Source organism: Anser brachyrhynchus, assembly GCF_964034855.1.
Source record: "Anser brachyrhynchus genome assembly, chromosome: 2".
Classification (NCBI taxonomy): domain Eukaryota; kingdom Metazoa; phylum Chordata; class Aves; order Anseriformes; family Anatidae; genus Anser; species Anser brachyrhynchus.
Window position 1 is genome coordinate 83012390 of NC_137695.1, and position 23776 is coordinate 83036165.

Here is a 23776-nt window from a genome sequence, read left to right on the forward strand (position 1 = left end):
TACATTTAGAATAGATAGTTTACTGGCTGAAAAATACAGAACCCTGCACATCACAAAAGGCTAAACAGAGTGAAAGTATAGTATACTTCATTAGAGTGAACAACAGTATACTATCACGAGAGATACAAACTGGAGATACCATCAGTTTATTTACGTATACATTTAAGGAAAACTAGGTAAATGAATTATTCAAAGTTCAAGTGGAAGTTTTCAAGCTGCATAAATGTTTCTTGCACATTAGAATACATTGTACATAAGAAATGCTATTTGTACTCTAAAATACAGATGTGGTTCTTCTTACAGTTTTTTAGGGTCATAATTAAATTGGAAGAGAAAGCTACAAAAGCAAGAAAGATCAACAGCCAAACATAAACCTCCCTCTCTGCTATATACTACTCCTTTAATGATGAAAACCAGCAACAGGCAGAGTATACACAGAATGCACTGAAGAAATTACACTAAGAATAGATTTAATGAATTGTATATCTAGGTACCTACAGGCATCCTCAGGGTGTAACTACAGCGCAAAATAACTTAGGTTCTAAAAGAGACTAAAGGCTTTTATGTTAACGTACTGTTTGTTACCTCCTAAGTATTCTTCCTTAACTTTAATTTAACAAATTTACATCAATTAACAAAATCCCTATGAGCACTCCAATTAGAAAATATGTAAGTTGATCATTACCTGTTGATATTTAATTCCACACAGTACTAACACACATCGCTCTCAACTGTAGCCTGGCTGGATAGCTATGATATTAACTATTCATTTTAATTTAACATAATTATTAAAACATTATTTTACCTGCTCACAGCAATACTCCTTCACAATTTATCTTCCTCCAGGCATGAAACATTCCTTCCTTGCTGATATTTTGACTTTGCTCAAGTAATGAAAAAACCGTTTTGTTTAAATATTAGTGGCATGTTTTAGAATGAACACAATGAATACGAAATAAAACATGATAGCTAATTTATTTGGCCAAAGTTTACCTGTACTGTGCCACTCTCATTTTCAGATGACTTTAAGTCTGCCAATAATTCCAGGGGAAGTCTCTAAGAGTCCTCCTTCAAAAGAATAAACTAACTGGGGGATTTAGTGCGCTTTCTAGAAATCTTTAATTAATCTTCCTGGATCTTTTACTCCAGATATTTCTACCTGTTAAAATGCACATCTCTGTCAGTTTCAGTGAGCTGAACTCACCTTTTAATAATATGCTTCAAATATTGTGTCTTCATCTGAACAAGATGAGGATTTTAGGTAGGGTAGAATAAATACCTTCTGTAAAACTAACTACAACAGTTGGAAAACAGAGGAGTATTTTTGGGGCATGTGAAGAAACATCCATACGCCTGAAAAGTTTTCCACCTTTTACACTACACAAGCTTCGCTAACCAAGGATAGTACCTCTTCCTCCAAACCTTATTTTGTTTACTTTCATAGCACACTTTATCTCTGATACAATATAGGTGTATGTAAACGTTGTATTCATGAAAAGTGCTGGTTTGCAAAGCCCAGGAAAGAGCACCTCAGCCCAGACAGAGCGTGTAGCTCTGTGTACCCCTGCAACAGAGTGAGGACTCCTGCAGGGATGAGCACCATACTGCAGCCCCCCTGCAGCAGTGCTCAGCGGATCTCAGGCTATGAGCGCAGGCAGTGTGGCACTCTTTTGAGCAACACTTCTCACCTGTACTGACTTGTGGCCCAGTAACAGACATGAGGTCCTCACCACTGTCCTACCAGCTTTCAGCCTGGCCTTTGGATGGTGATGTGAGAAGGCCTGAGCAGAGCCTGGGTGTTTTCTTTCAGAAGAGGGGGAAAAAAATATACACCCAAAAGTTTGATCCAGAGACTAGCTACTGCCTGACAGGATACTATTGAATTTTCAGTTGCACAGATTTACACTGTAATTCCAAAGTTACAGACAACATAACAGTAGCAACCTTAGCCTTTTGCTTCAGTCTTCTGCAGCCTTCAAACTAAAAGCCTTGCAAAGCTCTGCAGTCATATTTGACTCATGAACTGGCAGAAAAGTGAAATATGACTCATGAGCTATTATCTTATGCTGTGTAAACTTGAACTGCTATCACAGATGTTTTCCACTGTAACTAATTAATTAAAGTAATATGGTGTTAAACACTATATGCAAGCTGCTTTCAAGCATATACATCTTGATTATTTTGCATGAAGAAGTAGTTAATATCTTACAAAAGGATTTCTTTTTAATGTTTTAGATGTTGCAAGCTAGACTTATTCCATCTACTTAGGGCTACAGTGTTGATACTACATTTCACCTCTTACACACTATGTGCAATGTGTTTTAAAGTTTGCTTGGTTACAAAACAAAGAGAAAAACTAACCTTCCAGGAAAATTTTGCAAATAGAAAAAATGTGCTTAGTTACTACTTGAAGGTTATATAACATCTACTGTTGTCTGCAAGCAAGTTAGGAAGGTTTACAGATGCAGGAAACCTTTCGAGGACAACCATGGTTTAGAGTTTTCCATCATAAATTCAACTTACTTGAAAAACATTGATCTAAACATGGACTTCTGAGATCTGTAACATTACATAACGTGTTTAGTTTCAATTGGGACAATGGAGAAGCACTTTGATACAGCAGAGTTGTTACATGATATTTACAACTGAACTATAAATACAATGTTAGAAACATAAGAATTGGCATTTGATGCAGCCTGAACATCCTGAGTCCTTTATGATAAAATAATACCCAGTGTAAGCTTTGAATTAATAATTTTCCAAACCTGTGTTCAAGTACCTTGCCATTAGTATATCTTCATGATATATTTGATTATTTACTTGTGATTCTATAGAAACATGGAAGAAGATCACAAAACAAATGTATAACTATGCCAAGTGTGACCTGAATCCTATTGCACACTGACTGCACCCCCATGTTAGCAGCACGGACACCAGCAATGGCAATACTTTGAAGGGAAGGGAGGGAACATTCCAGAACGTTTGTTATAATCCTCACAATCTAATTATAATAAATAACATTAAAAAGTGATTGTATTCCAGCAGAAGTTATCTGAAATTGCTATTTTTGTATTTATTTTTCATTTTTGTATGGACTAAATAAAAATTGTTTGAAAAGATTCATCCGTCTTATTTTGTTGATAATAATGGGCACCTGTAAAATGTGTAAAAGTGGCTAAAGATGCTGGTAGGCAAAAAACAATACTTTGTGAATAAAAAATTTTCAAAGTAAACTCCGTGAGTGATCTGAAACATTCTGTAAGAATGATTAGATCTTTGATTTTCCAAACAGTTTCCTAAAATCACCCAGAAAGTACCATTCCTTACAAGTAATGTTGATTTATTCTCATTATTCAGTCAGAATAGAAAGAAAAACTACTCCAACAGATCTAATTCATTACAAAATCAAAGTTTTTCTTCCATTAGCATGACATGCCAGCATTCACTGATCAAGGAAGCCCTATTTCTGCTATTTCATCCATCAGGTCACAGCAGCCTATGCCACCACCATTGTACCATAAAACCCCCAAAGACAGTACTTCAGGGACTCAGCATGTGAACCACGAGATCGCACAGCTGCTCTCCAACCCAAGATGCTGTTAAAAAAAATAATAAAAAAATAAAATAAAAAAATCATATAAGTCATAAAAACCTTGTCAAGACAAAAGACATGCTTCACCCTACCTGAGCCATCTCCAAGCTCAGGGGCTGCCATGGCCCTGTACCTCCTCCTCACTCCCATGCAGTGACCGCCATTTTGTGCCCAGCACTGGGCCTTGCACTTCATGGTGTCCTGCTGACACCCACCCTCTGCCGGCACAGTCCCTCTGGGTGCACCCACTGCCTCGCCACAGCTCCTTGCTGGCAGCCCAGCGGCTGTGTTGTGGCATCCCTGAGCCTGCCTATGCCATCCAGACCCTCACTCCAATACAGCATGTTGCAGGCAGCCATTTTGTTGCGAGGATGCGGGCAGCCATTTTGTTGCGAGGAGCTGCGGGGCCTGTGGTTGCATCATTTTTTTTGGCCTGCTTTTTGTCAACACCAACTCATTGTGATCAAGATGCTTCTCTTGATGACTTTTCTCCACCATTTGCTTTCACTGGCATGATTCCTACCTGCTTTCAGCAGCCTGGCCCTGTCCTCTTCAGTTCCTGGGGTACTCTCTGCCCTGATTTTGATTTTGAGACTGTAAAGACATCTGTGAATGCTGAAAAAATTGTCTTGAAAGATAATTGCTTTGGGAATTTAACTGTTAAGTTGCTACAGTAAAAGGTCTTACTATCTTTTTTATTATTATTATTTTTATTTTTTCCCAGGAAGAAAAAAAAAAGAAGCAATTCATGGAAAAATATAACACAGATTGCTGAAATTATGCTTGTTACATTGGATCTGGAAGTCTCATGTACAAGAGGCAAACCACTTTAGTTATTACTAAGAAGACTACAAGTGGTGAACCATTTTAAAAAAAATACTTCTTAAACCTACTTCAAAGATCCCTTTATGAGGTGTATATTCAGTTTAATATTCTAATAGATGTATGTAATTATATTTTTAAAAAGCAGTCTAACTTGCTCAAAGTATGCAATATTTCTGAGCAACAGATTTATATAAATTTAAGTGTATTATATAAAATATCAGTGCACAAAGCCGCTTCCTGTGTTTTCCATTTTGTATTGACATTTGAAAAGAAGATGTTAGTCATAACTAGTCATTACTTTAATTTGCAGCTTGGTCATACATATTGACTTATATACATTAGTAGAGATGTTTTTTTTTTAAACAAAGGACAGTTGTCCTTTGTAAAGTCTTCAAGACAAAGATGGTGTCTTGTTTTTTGTTATTGCCTACTCTTAAGCATATGTACACACATTACAAAAATGCTGAAATTAGAGATGCTAAGAAGAATCTCCACAGGATTCTGTTGAATTTCTGATGTTGGTTTGAAGGAGACAGCAGTTTAAGAAATATAAACGATGGGTTGCCCCATCTTCTCCACTGTATCAAGTATGTTTTTCCATTACTGATTGCTTGAATTTTCTTTGCACTTGCGAAGGAAGTTTAGAATTAGCATTTGTGCTCAAGATTTTACATTAGATCTACCAAAGATGTGTGCACGTTTATTATACTGCAAAAACAAGTGGGCCTTGTTTTCATAAGATAACAGAAGACAAATACCCTTGCTTGTGTAAATCAGCATCCTTGCTGCTGCTGCCAAGACTGACTTTCTGTTAGTGCTGAGTTTAATAAATTGATTGCTATCAGTAGGCTTCTGAAGCTTCCTAAACCCAGTTGTGAAATACCCCATTAGCCAAACTACGTGATAAAGGGAAGTACCCAGGCTATGCAGCAGGTTTTGACCTGCAGCTCCAGGCTGTTGTTTCAAGCAAAAAATTCTGCTAGCATAGTTAGTTAAATACAGGTTTGAATTGAGAAGCATGCAGTTGGCAGGGCCACCAACTTTTCCTTTGATCTGGTGTGACTTCCTCTTTGAAGTGAAGCAGATCATAAGTCTGCCTGACCACCCGGGTGTAACGAAGTGAAAGTCCAACAGTGAGAAGCAAAACCACCATCTGGATTTGCCATGACATGTGATCAAGATGAAGTCAAACGGTGAGTTATAATGTACGGCCTAGGGAGTCTGACATGTCTGTACCTGTCATATCTGTTCGGTTATGTGATAAAAGCTTATTTGCACATCTACAAATGAACACAGAGAGACCACCCTCACTAGCTGTACTGATGGCAAACCTGTGAGCCTGACTTCAAGTGTAACAAGAGGATGTCTTTTGTAGTCAAATTTTGTGACAGAGTGTACCATTATGGTTAAGAGAAGTAGCCTCAATTTGGGTTACTGAAAAAATAAAACATCTTAAAGAACTCTCTTTTAGGTTTATTATTTTTTTAGGTTATTGATCTCTTTACTGGAAATACCATTTTGATAGTTATATGCATGTAGGTTATAAACAACTTGGCATCATTGTAAAACAGCATTTACCTACGTTTAATCTCTCCTAAATACCTTCTTTTATTAGGACATGTAATTGTAGCTGCTGCTTCAAGTACAAGAAAACTCAAAAATATCTCCAGTTAATGTCTTACTTGATGCTAGAATAGTTTGCTTTTAAAAAATTGTTTAACAAAGTGTAGCAGCTAGCTGATGACTTTGTTATATTTGCATCTCTTTCTCACCTGGATTAATAACATCTACTTTCATATTTCCTAGTCAAGACAGTTAAATACGGTTTCACAACATAAACAAACAACAAGTACATAATTCTCACATTACTGAGTATAAAAGGCTTTTTTTTTTTTTTACCTTGTTTCTCTTATGCTTTTGCTTCTGAGCAGGCTTTCAGCTGCTTCCATTGTTTTGATCCAGGATCAATCCAGTATGAAGCTGAGTTGTGTATTTTGTTCTCTCATTGCTTCATCTTGCTGCTAAAACCTGAGTACTTTCTTCCCTGGCTTCACTTTCCTTTCCCTGTCACCTTGTGCTGTGGCTCTCCTCCTGGTAGGGGCCAGGGTAACTGCCTTCAGAAGCATGGTTTACTCCACTAATTCTTGAGAGTTACGTAGGGAAAGCAGTGAAGTCAGCTTGTATCAGCCACCCACGTCACACGTCACCCATACGTATTTGAATGAGAAGGAGTAAGGAAAGCAAAGCTGTTGCTGAATAATGTGAGTACTCAAGAAGTAACTGATATATATGGAAACACAGAAATAACAGATAAAACTTTACTTCTAGAAACTACCTCTGAAAAGAATAGAAATAGATTAAGACAAACAAACAAACAAAAAAAAATGGTACAAATGCACATCATATCACTATTTCTTGTGCTGTCCTGTTGGCATGTGGCTTAAAACATTCATTTGCTGTTCACTTTTCAAATGTTGCCTAATAGAACTAATGCATAGCAGAGCAATGCAAAGCATTACGTTCTAAAATAAAGTTCACTTTAATCAGCACTTCAAGAAATCTTGCTTTCCAACAAAAGGTCTCCAAAATACTTTACATCAACATTCTAAACTGCAAAAAAAAAAAAAGAATAAAAATATTAACCTACTAATTTAACCCCATAGCCTAAACTATCCTACTACAGTGAAAGCATCAGTTGCTTCCTTTTGTCTTAAGAATATCATTGCAAGTTTGATAGTTGAGGTCCTAATTTCCAGCAAATATCTCTCACCTTCTATTCAGACCTAACACAACTTCAGTTTATGAAGAGAGACTGAATGTCAGCTAAACTGTGTTTTGAAGCATAAGTTTAAATCCAAAATATTTACTGTGACCTGGTGCACATCAAACAGCTTAGGATCAGAGATGAGACTAGCTCTAGGCTGCCAGTGTTAGTGAAAAAATAAAATACAAAAAGAGGACTCCCAGGTCATATGCCAAGATTGAAATGGAGCACCAGAAAATTCTGTCTCACAGAGACAAAGGAAATCCTTAGGGTTCTCCTTCCTTCTGTTCATGCTCTTGGTATAAGATGAACCCAGAGAGTAGTAGTCACTGTACTCCCCTTTCCGGTCAGCCTCCCCCAAACTGGAAAAAAATAACAAAACAAAACAAAAGGTCAATTCTATAGTTTTACCTGAGTTTAGAAGAGCAGGAAAAGTGGCTCCACTCAAAGGCTGCAGATGTTAGTGCTTTGCAAGAAACTGCTTATCTGATTGCTGGTAGCATCTCAGAGGAAACCTTTGCTTTGTTACTAAATTACATGCATGTGGGGCACTAAACCTATCTACAACTATCATTCTTTCTTCAACAGCTTCAAATACTTCTCTGTTAACATCTGTGTTGTTTTTTTTTTTAATTTTTTTTTTCTTTTATTTCACATTTGGGGGTCATAAAGGTAGTTAGCATCCTGATACTCATATATGTAATCAAGCCACAGTATTCCTACCTAACTCCGACTGGTGGCAGGCAGCAGCTCAGTTTTTCAAAGGAAGGAGAACTGATAGCAAATCAGATGTACAGTAAGTCCTTCCTTCCCAGGCTGACAAACTGTTCATAATGTTTAAGAGCATTCCATGGATTGAGCTGCTGCACTGCATCATTGAGGCAGAAATACAGATGGGATAGCTGGAAGTGAGGCTTTGCATTTAGAGGTGTCTGAATGTGGATTTAAGTCAGTAACAAAGCATGGAGAGGATAACAGACACAGAAGCAACAGCCGAACAGAAAGGATTAGTACCACCTTCAATTCCAGAAAGATGTGAAACTGCAGATCAGGTTGCTTCTGCCCTGTTGTTGCTGAAGACAAATCAGTTGTTGCAGAGTGTGGCTTCTTCGCAAGTATGCACGGATTACCATTAACAAAGCTGACCAGAATAATCTTCAATTTATGAGCATAGATACTGGCAACTAGTTGGACTTTACCAGCCACCAAAGTGCTCATCACCTATTGGAAAATGAAGCCAGGACCCACACATTAACATTTTGGAAGGGACCTGGGAACTGACAATGAAGGAAGATAGAGAAACTAGGGGATAAAGAAACTGGGGGATGACTTTAAAGCCATCAAGGTGTCAACAAACAATCTGTAAATTTGTGTAAGGATTCCTTCTGCAAGGAATTTGATGACACTGTTTCCTGCCTTTATAGCTCACTGTGAGAAATGATTTCAGTCAACAGAGGGCGTTGGGACTACAAGTTAAAAGGACAGTAAAGGATGATCATCAGCCAGGTGAGAAAAAAAGTGGTGATCTTTCATCCCCCTGCACTCTTCAGTGAGGAAAGTCGTACAGAAATCTGGTCACAAAAATGTTAGTTGATGCAGTTAATCTTTCTGGACTTTTATTGCTCTGTGTCTTTTTCTGAAAGGAGAAATAACACACGAACCAGTAAATAGGCTGGCAGCTTTCCACACAGGTGCTGTTCCTTTCTATCTTTATTAAAACGTTGATGCCTACTTTCTTCACCTCTCCTTGCATTTCCGAAGTACTGGGCTACCAGCAGCTGTAGCTCAAACAGTTGTAACTTGATTCCTGAACGTATGATACTTCTGTGCAGTATGTTGTATCCCCAGCTGAATTACACTTGGTGGACCAAATACTGAAACCAGCTTTCCTGGCTCATGCTGCTGTGAAGTCCTTTAATGAAGCAAGTTTTATGCTCTGAAAATATTTCTTTGCTCCCTTTTTCAAATACCTTGGTAATAACATTTCTACTATTTGAACTGTGACACCTTTTCTTCTCCTGCCCCTCAGTGATTCAAGGATCTATTCTGTGTAGAAACACTTCTGAAGATGCCCAGAACAGAATCAAACCCTTGTTCAGTTTGCATGGATTCTTCTAAATATCAGCCAACGTGAACTGCTCGCTGCTCTGTGGCTGCCCAACACCCCTAGACTCCTTGTGTTACTACACCAGGTAGAGCATCCAGTGGTCATCACTGCGCAGTTTCATTAGTGCTCAGGTGACTTCGGTGGAAGCTATAAGGAACGTCTCAATTCCACATACCTGTGGCTGCAGCTTTCTGGAGTTGTCTTCACACCAAATGCCATATCATGTCCAGAATGTAAAGAAATTTACCTTGCTAGTATGCTACATGTCTAAAGTTTGACTCCTACTTTTCTCCTTACTTAGATAATATATTGTGGTCTAGTTCTCCATCAGCAAGGACTCCCACAAGCTCCCATGCTGAAAGCTAACCTGGGAAGTTCAGCAACATTCCCTTGAATATACCTTTGGTGACATTCAAGACAGGCATGTGGTCCGACTTGATCATCCATACTTCCTGATTAGATGTTTTTACTCCAGTACCATGGGTAGAAGCTATATAAAGATGAACGAACTTTTATAAAAACAGTAATTAAAGTGTAGCTTACCATTCACTCATTATCCTTGGAAAACAAAGAATTAATGTATTTTAAGAGAACAGTTTACTTTGTATGAAACAGAGAAAAATGTTAGAACATGTAATTACAATACTGCTTCTGCCAGATCAGTATTTTATTCAAAAAATTAATTACTATTAATGGGAAATCAACTTATTGAACTTACTTGAGTGAGCTTAGCATTAGTGACTGCAATCTTTATTTATTTATTTATTTATTTATTAGCATAGTCTAGCTGGAATTAAATCAATCTGAATCACAGGAAGCTTTTCGTAACTAGAAAACAAGTTTGGGAAGAGGAAGGAAGAGTCTCTCCCTATACATGTTAGTAGGTGTGTATCATGCTTTCTTGCTTTCATAAGCAAGAAAATCTTTCAAATGAAAGAGAGATCAAATTCTAAGCAGAAAGATTTAGCACCACTAGTCAGCATTCGGGGAAAAAAAGTAATAAAATCCTTTTAAATCATTGTACGGGGTGTGGGTGCCTAGTGGTGCCCCTGTGGCTCAGCAGGGCCGCAGCATGAGGGGAGGGCTCCAACAACCCCACTACAGGGCATGGCTGGGCCCAGCAGTCAGGGGTGGGCACCTTGGGGTCAGCTGGGACAAAACACTGCCAGGCAGCCAGGGGGGCAGGAGGGAAAACGTGTGAGAAACAGCAGAGAGAACATCGAGGCAGAAGGTGGAGGTGCTCAGTGGTGGAGCAGGTAACCCCTAAAGGGACCGCTGCCTGTGGAACAGCCACAGTGGGGCCGTGGATATCCCCACAATGGAGCAGGTGCACCCTTGAAGGGGGAGACTGCAGCTTGCAAAGGGCTCATGCTAAAGCATAGGAAAGGAGTGAGAAACAAGGAAGGGCAGAGAGAAACCACTGTGTCCTGGCTGCAGCCCCCTCTGCACCACTCCTTGCCTCGCTGAAGGGACTGCGCATGGCCTATGGCAATAACAAGGGGCAGGAGAGAGTCCAGAGGGAAGCTGAGCCTGGGAAGGAAGAGTGGTATTTTTTCCCTGTTTCAGTAGTCGTCTTTTTGCTTGTTTCTTTGCCAATATCCAAACCAGTAATTAAATATTTATGCCATTTAGCAGTAAATTAAGTTAAATTCCTCAAGCCTGTTTTGCCCATGATGGACCTTGGCAAGTGATTTCGTTGTCCTTATCTCCACCTACAAGCCTTCTTGCTCCTGTTCACGGTGTTTTCTCTGCTGTCCCACTGGGGCAGTGAGCAAGCAGCTGTGTGGGTGCATGGCTGTTGGCTGGGGTCAATCCACTGCCATCATCCGGGTAAGTGCGACAGGAACAGAAGATTCCCAGAAATGAGCTTACTAAAGTACATTTTCTGATGCTTGGAAGCCATCTACTGGATAGGTAAAAAGAACACAACATCCTTAATAGCAAAATGCTAAATTTGTCAACCATAACTCAAAAGATGATAATTTCCAACATTTGTAGCATACAGTGTATCAAAACCCCCAAAATTACTGCCATAGGGAAAACATTCAGCTTAACATGCCACTTGGCTTAAAGGATACAGAGTTATTAGCAGCTACTCGCTATAGACTTCAGCAGAAGCTGCACACAAACCTGCACAAGTGGATTCAAATTAGTTGCCACCACATTTCAATTAAGAGTTGATGCATGGCCAAAAGCTCTCTTAAAGTGGAAAAAGTTCTGGTTAAATGTCCTTTGAGGCATTAAATTTTGAATTATGCAAAACTGGACTATACTAGAAGATGAAAGCATCCAGCACCTGCCCGACTTCTTTCATACTTCCAGTTTTTCCAAGCAGTGAGTCTCCTTTCTACCCTCACTTATGAGCATGCCCAACTCCAAGCCAGAGGTCCTAGCACTGCCCCAGCCATCCTCCTGACCCACTAACCCTGGCTGACACAAAGCTCCGTGGTTCATGAAAAGAGATGCAGATCAGCCAAGCCCCAGGGAGGTGGCTTTCTTGGTTTATCTCCTGTCCTTCCCAAGTAGGTCACAGCCTGTCTCTGGGGTGTGCGTGTCTCCTTGGAAAGTTTCTAACCAACCTCTGGTAAAGCCTCTGCAAGTCTGCATGCCCCATCTCTGGCTAAGGCCAGGTTTGGACTAACACCATGAAGGATGCTGTGAGCAGGAATGGATGCCATGAATTAAGGCAGCAGCACACCACCAACCCTAGCTGCCATGCCAGGCTCCTCTCCCAAATGATTTTAAGAGTTCCTTGAAGAACCATGTCCTGTCCTCTCACAAAACCAGGCCCAAACTGAAAGGATCTTCTCTCCTCACAGGGAGGACTTCAAACACTCTGAAACTCACTAGTCAAGACAAACAACTACACCTGGTGATTTTCAATTTGCTTCAACTTTGTAGACACAATCTAAACATGAAGCTATCTGGACATGAAGTACAATGGTAGAAGAATCCAGATTGCCAATATTGTGCTATGGAGTTGAAAGGAAATATGGAATTTTCATACATTTTTTGATAGGCAATTTTAAAAAAAGATGTCACTTAGAAACAAGATTTTTTTTACCCTTTGTTATAATAAAGATACACACTGCTTCAGCTACTTGCTTAGTGTTCTTAACATACATTTTCAAGTTTTGGGAAGAACCCAAACCCACCACTGAGGTTTCCATACACTTTGTCTTGCTAAGCCAGCAGTGATAAATTATAAACACATTTTGATGTGAAACTTTGAGTTGTCTACAATACTGCAGTTAAAAAAATTGGTAATGTCTCTCCGCTTGTTGTTACTGCTGTTCTCACCATAAGCTTCAATGTTTTTGCCTTGACTTGATTAAGTCATTCTGATCTGATCTTCTCTCTCATACTCATAATTGAGACTTCGAGGGCTCATTCAATGCAAAGATCCGCGTCTTGTTACTTTATCTTCTTCACGGGGAAAGATGAAACTAAGTGCAAAAAAGCTAGAAAAATTTTAAAACTTTTTTTTAAAACCAAGCACAGCTTGTTTTGGTTGACCTTGATAATTTTCTGAAGGATTAATAAACAAATTATTTCACAAACAACTGATTCTGAATCACATTGACCTGAGCTTACTGTTTATGTGTATGGTAAGCAGTTCACAGCTCCAAGATTCGGACCTAGAGTAGAAAACCATTTATTCCAATGACGACTAGATAAAATAACAAATACATACATTATACACAAAGGATCTACATGAGACATCTGTATGCTGTGTTCAGTGGCTTGTCATTCCCAAATTTGTCCCATTTCTACAAATTACAAAGCAAAGTTATTGGACATGAGTGATTTTGAAACGACAGCCTTCCAAAGTTCAAGAGCAGAAAGGCAGTAATCACAGGTTCAGAAGATGAAAAGAGCTCTTTGATCACTTGACAGCAGTAGAACAGAGCTCTCCAGTGCATGTCTTAGTGCTTAGCTTTCTGGATTCCTACAGCAAGCTTGTCTGTAACCACTGATTCAGGATGATTTTTTTTTTCATATATACATATTTACATTTATATACTTGTATATTTTATACATATGTATATACGTTACTTTGTACATAAAATATTTGCTTTATCCGTAGCTAAAATGAATTATCAGAAAAGATGATTAAAACCAGTGCAGAAAATATTTGCTTTACCCGTAGCTAAAATGAATTATCAGAAAACACAACTAAAACCAGTACATCTCCAAACCTGTCTCAATGTTTCTCAGAGCACTTTCTGACTTCATGTGTAAGACTTGCAATTATCCTCACCTCAAATTTCTCCTCCTTCACATCTCACTTCTGCTGTTGTCGTGATTCAGCCAGCACCACTGACGTCTGATGTTTCAACATATCCTTTCTGGATTCCTGGAACTACTTCACTTCAGACATCTAGACCAGGTATTTGTATGCTGGTCACTGCCAGCTCCCATTACAGTCAATGAGGAGGAACCATGTTCTTCTGGAGATCAATTCCTCTGATTAACTGCCTTCAACTCCTCTGCCATTGCCCTCCACTGACCTTGCAGAGTGCCCAAGGTGACTTAGATCACATGTAAACATCCAAATTGGCGAGATAAATTTCACTGTCTGTGTTAGATCTTTATTAATTCCCTTCTATTAAGGTGCTTGACATTACATAAACATACATTTTGACAATTTAGCACTTTCAGCTATCATGCTTTTGCATTGCTATTCATAAATAATAGCAAACAATTAAAAAGCTCTCTATAAAAATATACAATTTTTTGGTATGTCTGCTTGTACCAAAACAAGAATAAAATATAGACAAGTTTATTGATAGGTGCAAGTGTTATACACACTGTAGATGAAAAATAGACAACAATACCCTATGCCCAGGCATTATAGCATTTCCCCACATGGAGCAGAACCAAATCTAAAGTGGGAAAAAAAAGTGAAAATTCAGTGAATAAAGTTGGTTTTTTGTTTGTTTTTTAAAATAAATATTCGACATGCAGGTCTTGATGAGATGAAATTCTTATATGTATCAAGCCTTTTTAATTAAAAGCTACAAACTGCTGAACAAAACTGAACTTGGAAAAACTTTCAAGAAACAAACCTGCTATAATACAGCATTCAGGTGTTTGTATTTATAAATATATATACATATACATACAAATAAAAGGACTGTAAGGGATAAAATTTCTTTCCTTTGCACAAAGGAGCAGAGTAGTCTTTGTGCACTCCAAGCATTACCATTTAGTTACCACATTCAACTGCTGTAGCTCCTGCAGGCCCAGATTACAGTTTTGTATTCTTAATTACTACTAAACGGACTTAATTACTACTAGGGGCTTCTATTTTCCCCTGTAGGAATTAAAACCAAACCTACCTACTCCTGTATCTGTATGACAACGAAAGAAGAGACTTTAGCTAATAATAACCCCCCACTTTTTCAATGTAACTGATACCTATGGGATTTTAAGTATTTCACAAATATTTTGCAAGATCTACTGTATCATTTTAATATTTGTACAAGTTAAGGTCCCTCATTTTAGAAATAATCAAAACACAATTGAGCCTTTTAGAAAATAGAATCAGGCAAAAGGTCCCATGTAATAAAGTAAATTTCATTTAGTTGTCCCAGACAGATTTCTTCAAACACTGGAGTCTAAACTTTCATCTGGCACTATATTGTTGTGTGTGTGGTTTTTCTCTCATTCTTTGTAACACTTCTTCAGCTTCAGATATCAGTACTGAGTGCAGACAGCTTAATTTCAAGTGTTTGAAGTAACTACAGTCTGCAGCTGTTTGCTCTTTCTGTCTCTGGAGGGAGACACTGCAGCAACTGTGAAAGCTGGATCTGATCTGAATCAGCTACACAGTGGCCCCAGTTTGCAGCCTCACATGCTAGGCAGCCTCAAATCAGTGCAAGTTTCATGTCCTGGAGTATAAACTCGGGACTCCAGGAGTTGCCTCCTGTGTGATTCATCCACCCTGGCTAGGGACAGAAAAGAGAAAGGCAGGAATTTCTTTAGGAACTTAAGTTTAAACCATCCAGATATTGCCAGAATAAACCATTAGCCTAACAAAGGAAAACATAACGTTACCTTTTCTTTCTTGGTCATGCAGTCTAATCTTTTGTGTCCAACAACCCTCAAATATGACACCCAGACAGTATATAACATTATATTTTATGCTTCTTTATGGCTGACTGGCAGTGAATTGAGCTGTAATGGGAAAGCAAAGTGTTTACACAATAAGCCCACAAATCATTTTGTAATCATCAACGTACATTTCTGCTGCCAATTAGAAACCTAATTCACTGGAACCAGTTACTCACTATATTATACAAAGGAAAAGAACAGTCACTGGTCCTTCATGTTCTGATAACAGGGATGTGATAATAGCGGTCATCCTCAGTCAGGAGAGAAACCTCATTCCATTCCCTTCGGTACTCATCTGGATAGTTTACTTGAAAATCTTCAGTATTAAACCTATGCAGTCTGTAAACTCTAATCTTCACTTCAAGTAAGTATCCAAGAAGAAATATTTCAACCTAAAAATAAAACAGGCCTGTAAGACGTGTATTTCTAGACTTGGATTATTCTTTGTTTAGATTTCTAAGTTAAGGCAAGTCACCTAGCTTACCTCAAAACAGTAGACAAAGAATTACAAGGGCCCTTTTGTAACCAAAGTAAGGAAATTAAAAGATTGAGGATATTCTCAGTGTCCCAACCATCTTTCCACTGCTCTTTTGCATGTTACGGTACTCTGGCTAACAGATGCAGCTTTGGAAACATCTGTCTTCCACCTTACACAATATATAATCTGCTCCCAAACTTGTTTCACACACCTTACTGAGGAGCAAGAAGGGACTAACATTTATTAAAAGATTGATACACCTTGGAAAATGGGAAGGCTGCCACCTTGTGATCACTTGCTAGCAAAATATAATGGTGAAAGGAAACATTTCTTTGTACTTCATGCATATTAAGCTTGAGAACTGGCTCTTCCTCCACACTACTTGCAAAAGCTGCCTTAATCTGGAAAAATGCTTTGGAAAAAGCTCACATCCTTGGGCATAGCCAGACAGAGCATAAAGTATCTAGTTATATGAAACTGAAGGGGAATGCAACATCTAACGATTGACTTGATAAACTGAAACTGATTATGAAAAATAATCTCACCCATTGGAAAGCTCTAAGCTATGTCTCGTTGACAGATCACAGCACTTATTTCTGGCCCAGCAAGAAAGCTGTCAACCCTATTTTATTTTATTGCATTTTTTTTTATATCTCCTTGGAAGACAAATGCCTGTCTGCAGTGCACTTCCCTACATCCCAAAGAAAAAAATAGACCAGTTATCATAGATGATGTACAATATATTCCATCTCTGATGTCATTAGGTGAATAATTGTGATTTGTTTTTCATTTGTATCATTACCTGGTCTAGGCAACCAGAGTCACCTATGGAGTTCAGATGATTCATCATGAAACTCAAAGGGTCAGACGAAGTATCCCGAGCAAGGAGGAGGCTAAAAAGATGGGGTATAGGTTCTTCCCTGTTCTTTATCTGCTCATAGGCTTCAACAACTTCATAAAGCATGACGAATTTTATGGCCTCATATAGTTTGTGCTCCTTGCTCTCATCAGAAAAGAGTGCATTACACATGTTTCCTCTTTCTTCGTGATCTTTAGTACCACTTATTTCAATCCACTAGAAAGCACACAGAAGAACAATAATTACAGGTTCTGCAGTGAGATTTCAAACCTTATTCATTTCATTTTCCATTTATCCAGCTGAACCTATTTGCTACGTAGAGCTCCAAGCATCTGGATGCTGATGATAGGCTACGAGAAAGCAAATGCAGTTCCCCTATACAAAAGCCACCCACTGTCACACTAGAAAATCCAGCTATGACTGTAAGTAAAGAGTCTGTAAGGAATGTAACCACCAAAAATACCTGAGAAAGTTGTAGAAAAATCCATGTAGGTGCATCAAACACACACTAACCCATAAGCAAAGTTTAGATTAAGTAATGACTCCTGGCCTGTTTTTAACTTACAGCTTCCAAAATTTAGTTATTTTCCTATAGTATCCTTTATGTTAAAGTTATGCTAGCTTAAATTTTTTAGATGCCAAACCTAATTCAGAAGCAGGTCAGTTAAAAGGAACTTATATAAACTGGACATGCCAGCATGCTATTATGAACTATACCCATCTGTATGTCTTCGGTGTTCAGCTTCATGAGGTCATGTAGGACTACAATGGGTAGGAATTTCTCATTCTGCTCACTGTTGATTATGAGAGCTCCTTAACTCTGTGTTACTCTAGGGGGGTCAAATGTCAGTGCTCACACCTAGAAAAGGGGTTGGCCGGGATACTAATAACATTGGACAGGATACCAAACCAGAAAGCTTAAAGCAGCCAGTTCTGAACACAGTGGATAAAAGCTGTCATTTGGAACCAAAAGGTTTTTTAGGATCACAACAAAAGATGATGCTCAATGACTGGGAATCAAATTAGTTTCAGTTAATTCTGTTTGTATCATTTATATGTTGAAACTGCCATAAACTGAACCGTAGCAATAACAACAAAAAAAGAAAATAATCTAATTTACCTGCGATACTAAATTGAGAAACAGATCCCTCAATCTCCTCCTCATGCATTCCTGAAGACCTTTCTCACAGACGAGAAATAAAACCAAGTGGACGACCCACTACTGCCCCTTTGCTAGAGGACCTCTGCTACCTAAGTGAAAAGCCTAGAGTGTAAATTGCCTATTGACTTACACAGCCCAGGCACAACAGCATCTGCGGGCAGGAGCCTCCAAGATTAGGATGGAGCTGGGCAGCAGAGAGGTGGCTGCCTTGGGCTTAGCCAACAACCAGGCACTCTGCTGCAGTTTGGTCAACAGAGGCAAGTCTGGAGAGAGAAGGCTCAAACTCCTGAGTTCAGGGTGCAAAGCAAACCTCTTGAAAAAACATGCTGGTATATGACTAATATTCCTCAAAAGTCTTCATATACTTCTGGCAGAGCCCACTTTCCCTGCATCTTCAAACCATAAGCTACAGCAGAAATGCATCTATAAGCTTTGAACACCAAGAAACGTTTACTAAATCTGGCTGTTCAAGCTCCATGAAAACACACAAGGTTTCTTGGGGTACTGGCTAAATAATGAAGCAAGCAGGCAGTTAAATGCAACAGAACCCTAACTCCCAGTGCTGGCTCTTTTCACACCTCTAAATGTAGCATAAAAACATGTTTGTTAAAATAAGCGAAAATCCATCTCACTGGCCAAACAGCATCTTTTTTAATAATAAAACTGGGAGTTAGACCTCGTGGTCAGTAAAAGCACACTACATAATAAAGCTGCTCTGCAACAATTTGTAAACTGTATGGATTTGTTTACCATGCTGACTTGAAACATTTTTTCTTTACAAGCATCCAGTTTAAATGCTTACTGCTTTGTAAGTCGATGTTATTTCCATAGAACCACAAGAAGATAAAAAACAAAAGCCAAACAACCCAACACTGACAAACACAAAGAGCAACTAGGACAAGATGATAACTGCACACAAGAACCATGAGACACATCCCTGGAAGATGGGCAGCTGACACTGCAGGCAAGAGACAAGGACTCGTTCTCAATTTTAATTCCCTCTTTTTATTTCCTATTACTTTGCTTCTATAACTAAATAAGTCCAGTTATTATTTCGTTGTTGTTTTAAAATGTTTGGTTACTATTACTGATAGTGTTTAAAACTACAGAGTTGCTGCTGTAATCAAGTGCTTCAGCTTACAGAGAGAACTTATCATAGAACATGATAAATAAAATGTTTACCTGAGAGGGGAACAGAGGAATGTCAAGATTGAGAAGAAATGCACCATTTGTTTGTTCCATCCAATTTGGGGAGGGAATCAAGGAGGATATCCTATAGCATGTAGTTATTTTTGTTGAAATTATGAGGTATTGCAGTAGCCACTTGATGGCAAGGGCAGCTAACCATGCAGTAACAGCCGTGGATAGGATGGCCTTCCTAACTTGCTGGGAGACCCCAAATACTTAGCTTGTAGAAACCCCCAAAAACTGAATTCCTCTGCAGGAAAAATGATGGCCTGACCAGTAGCTGAGCTCTCCGAACCTGGGAAGAACCTGCCATAGAAATATGTACTGAAGATCCCTAATTCAATTTCAACCCACTTCTCAGTGCTTTTATGCCTTCCGACCACCTCCTAAATACTCACGTTTGTCTTTAATGTTTCCATACATTTGCGTAATTTCCCAAAAGCGTTGGGACCTGTATATCTTTCTGGACCAAAACTGTACTGCTGAATCCAGTTGCAACCTTGAGAATACAAAAGCTTTTCAGGGAGCTGGAAAAAAAAAAAAAAAAAAAGAATTAATTAAGTAGAGATCATAACCATAACAAGAAGTAGAACAAAGTTATATAAACTTGCCTACAGAGATTGCAACACGTTTTAGTTTATGATGTGGTTCTATCCTCTGGTTGTACAGCTCAAATAAAAAATAGAAATAGGCTTCAGAACAAATCAAATGTTAAGGAAGCTCCATTCGACTGCCAAGTCCTTAAGAAACTTTTAAAACAATGCCAGCCAAAAAAGAAGAAAATATGTTCTCAGCAAAATATATAGCCCACACTCTAGGAAGGCTGGATACATCCAAACTCAGTAAGATTTCTAGGATTCCAGGCACTTTCCAGTTGGCAGATGTGCCCCCACAGGCAACAGCTACAGATACCCACCTCCCCACTGCTGTCTCCTGACAGAGCTCCTGGAACCCAGTACAGAGCTCACACTGCTCCGGCAACATGCTGAGCAGCTATGCTTGATGCTTTCTTCAGCTGTGCTCCCAAATGAGCCACTGGATTTTACATGGATGTGAATGAGGGGGAGCCAAGTCCTTTTGTGTTAAGGGAGTGCAATCTAGCAGAGCAGCAGAAACGTTTATCTTGCCACTTTTTTTTTCCCCCTCTATTTTAAACCTCGTGTTCATGTCATTATATTTAGATCAGGGACTTTTTCAGTGAAGCATAGTTCAAAGAATTTGAAAAAGTTCTCTTTAAATTTCAGTAACAATTTTCCTCTACTACCACAGCACACATATCCCTTTTATCATTGAACTAAGCTTCCTTCTGCATTGCAATGGCCCCTAGATCTTGTTCATTTAGGAACTGAATTTTACCTTTAAGATATCTCTCTCCCTCATCCACGATGGAAAAGGAATGCCTTGACTGAGTATTTGAAAAAGTACTGCTCTTAGCACGCAATAGTTGTCCTTCTTGACCTGTCGCAGATACTTGATATGATAGTTCCAAAACAATTCATTATATGCCTAAAAAAGACCAACAAGAAATTTAGCAATAAACATCTTAAAACTTGGATCAAACCCATGTTAAACTGGAGTCCAATTCCAAACTACTCATAAGAGGGAACTAAGGGAAAGAGAGAGTATATTTATAAATTTTATATACACAAAAATGACCTAACATCATAGTTTTTGTAAACACCTTTAAACTGGCACTGCCCCTTAAAAGGGATTCTGCACTGTCTCTAAACCTGGCTATTTGCTCCAGTCTTTACATTGTTGCTAGCATAAACATTTACGTGGTCAACCAAATCAGGAAAGATCAGTGAAAATTTCTTTGCCATAACGGCTTTAACCCCAGTCACTTCACAAGTTATGCTGACACATGGGGTGGAGCAGCAAGAGGGCTGGAACATGCATCTGGAGAACTCTCCTTTTAGCAGAAACATCATCTTATCCTGACCTGAATCCATCACACGGTGATGACCTAAGGCTAAGGAAGAGTGACAGCAACCACAGCCAATACCAATTCTTGGCTGTGCAATCTCCCCCACTCTTCCTTTGCATCAGCTGAGACTATTGTAGCCTAACGAATTCTTCCAGAGGGGTTAGCTTCCTGCTACTTCGACAAGTTCAGGTGGTTCAGAGAAGGATCGGGTGAATGCCAGGGCCAGCACAAGAGGTGTACTGGGAGCACATGCTAGGAGCAGGTGTCAGCAGGGAGTCAGGCCTCTCCTTCGGGATGACCTGCTGTGCCAGCTAACCCTTCTGGTGAACCACATCCAAAAGAACATGTAACAGTCAGCACAAGAGAGGTGGAGGGACTGCTCATCTAGAACGAGGCAAGGAAAAAGGAGAGGCAAGACAAGCAAAGGACTGCCCCTTTTGGTGACAGCAAGCAGGTGGGGCTTGTTCAGGTTCTCAGGAGACCTCACCCTAAAACATCCTTCTTACAGTGACAACTTCAGCCCAATGTCACCATCCATACACTAGGCTCCCCTGAGTCTCCTTTTCAGCTCTGATCATCTAACAGACTCATAGATCTTCTGAAAGACTCATTACCCAGCATATGGTTGCTAATTTATTAGAAGTTGTGTTATCTTTAGTTACTTGTTCCTCCAAATCACTTTCAGCCTTGTTGTGTGTTGTTCTGGGCACTTCTGGCATTCTTGTTTTCCTGCATTTAATCTGGAAAGTTGGATCTTTTCTCCAGTCATCATTTGGACTTTCAAAACTGCTTTTTTGAAAGATTTCTTTTTTCCTGATACTTCCCTTATGTTTGGCCCCACTTCCTTTTATCCTCAACTCCTTTTGGATACACATTTGCTCTGTGATTCCAATAACATGACCTCAAACAATATACACGTCAAATACACCAACTATAAATACTTAAAGTCTCTTAGCAGTCTTTTAGGTTCTTTTTAACAAGCTTCCTCATTTTTATGTAGTTTCCCTTTCTGAAGGTGGATGCAGTTGTAAGGATTCTTTTGATTTGTTGGTCGTGTAAGGATGTTGAATACAAATACATCCTGTCTCCTGCTCCAGAGAGCAGCAATAGTAATTAGAAAGCGGTATTTTAGGGCAGATCTTACGCACTACTCAGGACCAAGGCAAGGGTTGCTTTCTTTCCTAAAGCTCCCTGAAAAACTGTCCCATGAAACAGTCACTGGCAGCACCTTGAACTCCCTAGCTGTTACCCAGGACAGATATTCAGTGTCTCTCATTACTACCGCATCTCCTGCCCCCTCTGCCTCTTTGATCTCTCTCAGCACAACTTGTTCTGTGCTCTCACCATCATTAGATAATCAGAAATATAGACTGGTGCCATATTTATCCTGTGCTCATCTGAAATACTACACCATGAGGACGCTAGTATGTAACGTCACATTTAGCTGATTAACTGGATTTGACACTAAGCCTTCTTTAACAGATACCACTACTCTACCACTGGTATAGCTACTTTAGCTAGAGGTTGTATGAGAAAAGTATAGATCCAGCCCACAGTCTCCAAGCCTCCCTTGGTGACTGACACTTAACACAATTGAAACAGAGAGCCACAAAATAGATATCTGCTCTTCTTTGCTCCTGGAGACCCATCCCCATCACAAATTAGGATACTGTAGTACTGCTGCAACTGCAAGCACCTGTCAGGGCCCTTCAGAGCGCACCACTGCTCCTGGCACGCCGTCTGCCACACTGCCTCCATCAAAGGCCACCAAGATACAACTGCCAGCAGCCCTTTGCACGTGTAGTACCTTACGTCTTCTGTGAGAAATGCAGCTGCCATTTCTGCCTATGAGGGTGTAAGCACACATACAACACAGAGCTGGAGAACACACGAGCAGACAGAAAGCAGTTAACTAGCATTAGTGAGCCCTGAAGTAAGTAGGCCCCTGGCTCTGGAGTTCAGCTATCCAGGACATAAAGTCTGGCGTGGTACAGCACAGCTCTGTCACCTTGACTCACAATTAAGCAGAAAACCTACTAAGCTGCGAGAAACTATCAGCTAAAATGACAAGGTATGAGAAATAAAAACCCAATGAGAAGTATGATTATTAAGAGGATCTCAGCTGGCGTCTCAGACAAGAGACACTGCCTAAGGCCAAGTTATTTGGGCTGCAGTGCTTGGGATCATATTTTCGTGCTGTTGTAATGGGAGCTCACGCTGACCACTTACAGCCGCTGCTTGGGTGGCTGGTACGATGGAGAAGAATTCGGAGAAGATGTAAAACTAAAATCTGATCTAGATTGTGATCTGCTCTACTGCACTCTTTATTTGGACTCATGCTAACATTATCCATTTTTCTTTTCATTTAAACAACTGGTGCAGCAAACTCTGGTAGTTGTAACAGCTGCTTGTTCTGGAACTGACTGCTCTTCCTTCCTCAGGTACCTCTCCCCCATCCACGTGCAGAGATTAAATTTTAACTCTTACCTCCCTCATATGTTTGGCCTGCTTTGTTTCTCCTTTCCATTCTCTTGCACTATAGCCAAGTAGATCAACTTCTGCCAACACACTGTGATTCTCTAAATCAAGATTAATTCATAGATTAGTTCTCTTGTTCTGCATTTAAAGGGCAGGGGGATTAATGGAGAGAGAATTACAACAAAAAGATTACTTATGAGTTTTCTTTGAAGGTAGTTGCTCCACCTGAAATCCAAATGATAAAACAGGTGTCAAAAAGGGGTTGTCAAAGGAAAATAC

The 23776-nt window shown here is 39.4% G+C and overlaps 1 protein-coding gene and 1 long non-coding RNA gene across 12 annotated transcripts in view; one reads left to right on the plus strand and one right to left on the minus strand.

The window, feature by feature from the left end:
- On the plus strand, window positions 1-15259 carry LOC308190956. The gene is made up of 2 exons (XR_013947594.1): window positions 1-8687; window positions 9211-15259. It is a non-coding gene; the product is annotated as an uncharacterized lncRNA (long non-coding RNA).
- Window positions 12928-23776, minus strand: part of OTULINL (OTU deubiquitinase with linear linkage specificity like) — a 24353-nt gene continuing 13504 nt past the window's right edge. For 6 of the 11 annotated variants that reach the window (XM_080582775.1, XM_080582777.1, XM_080582779.1 and 3 more), the window contains 6 exons: window positions 23691-23722; window positions 23507-23598; window positions 20449-20598; window positions 19491-19619; window positions 16686-16958; window positions 12928-15797 (listed from right to left, as the gene is read on the minus strand). In XM_080582775.1, the coding sequence (XP_080438901.1) occupies window positions 15618-15797; window positions 16686-16958; window positions 19491-19619; window positions 20449-20598; window positions 23507-23598; window positions 23691-23722 (856 nt within the window). In that variant the 3' untranslated portion in view covers window positions 12928-15617. The remainder of the gene's footprint in view (window positions 15798-16685; window positions 16959-19490; window positions 19620-20448; window positions 20599-23506; window positions 23599-23690; window positions 23723-23776) is intronic. The other 5 variants (XR_013947586.1, XR_013947588.1, XR_013947587.1 and 2 more) reach the window with 5 other exon arrangements.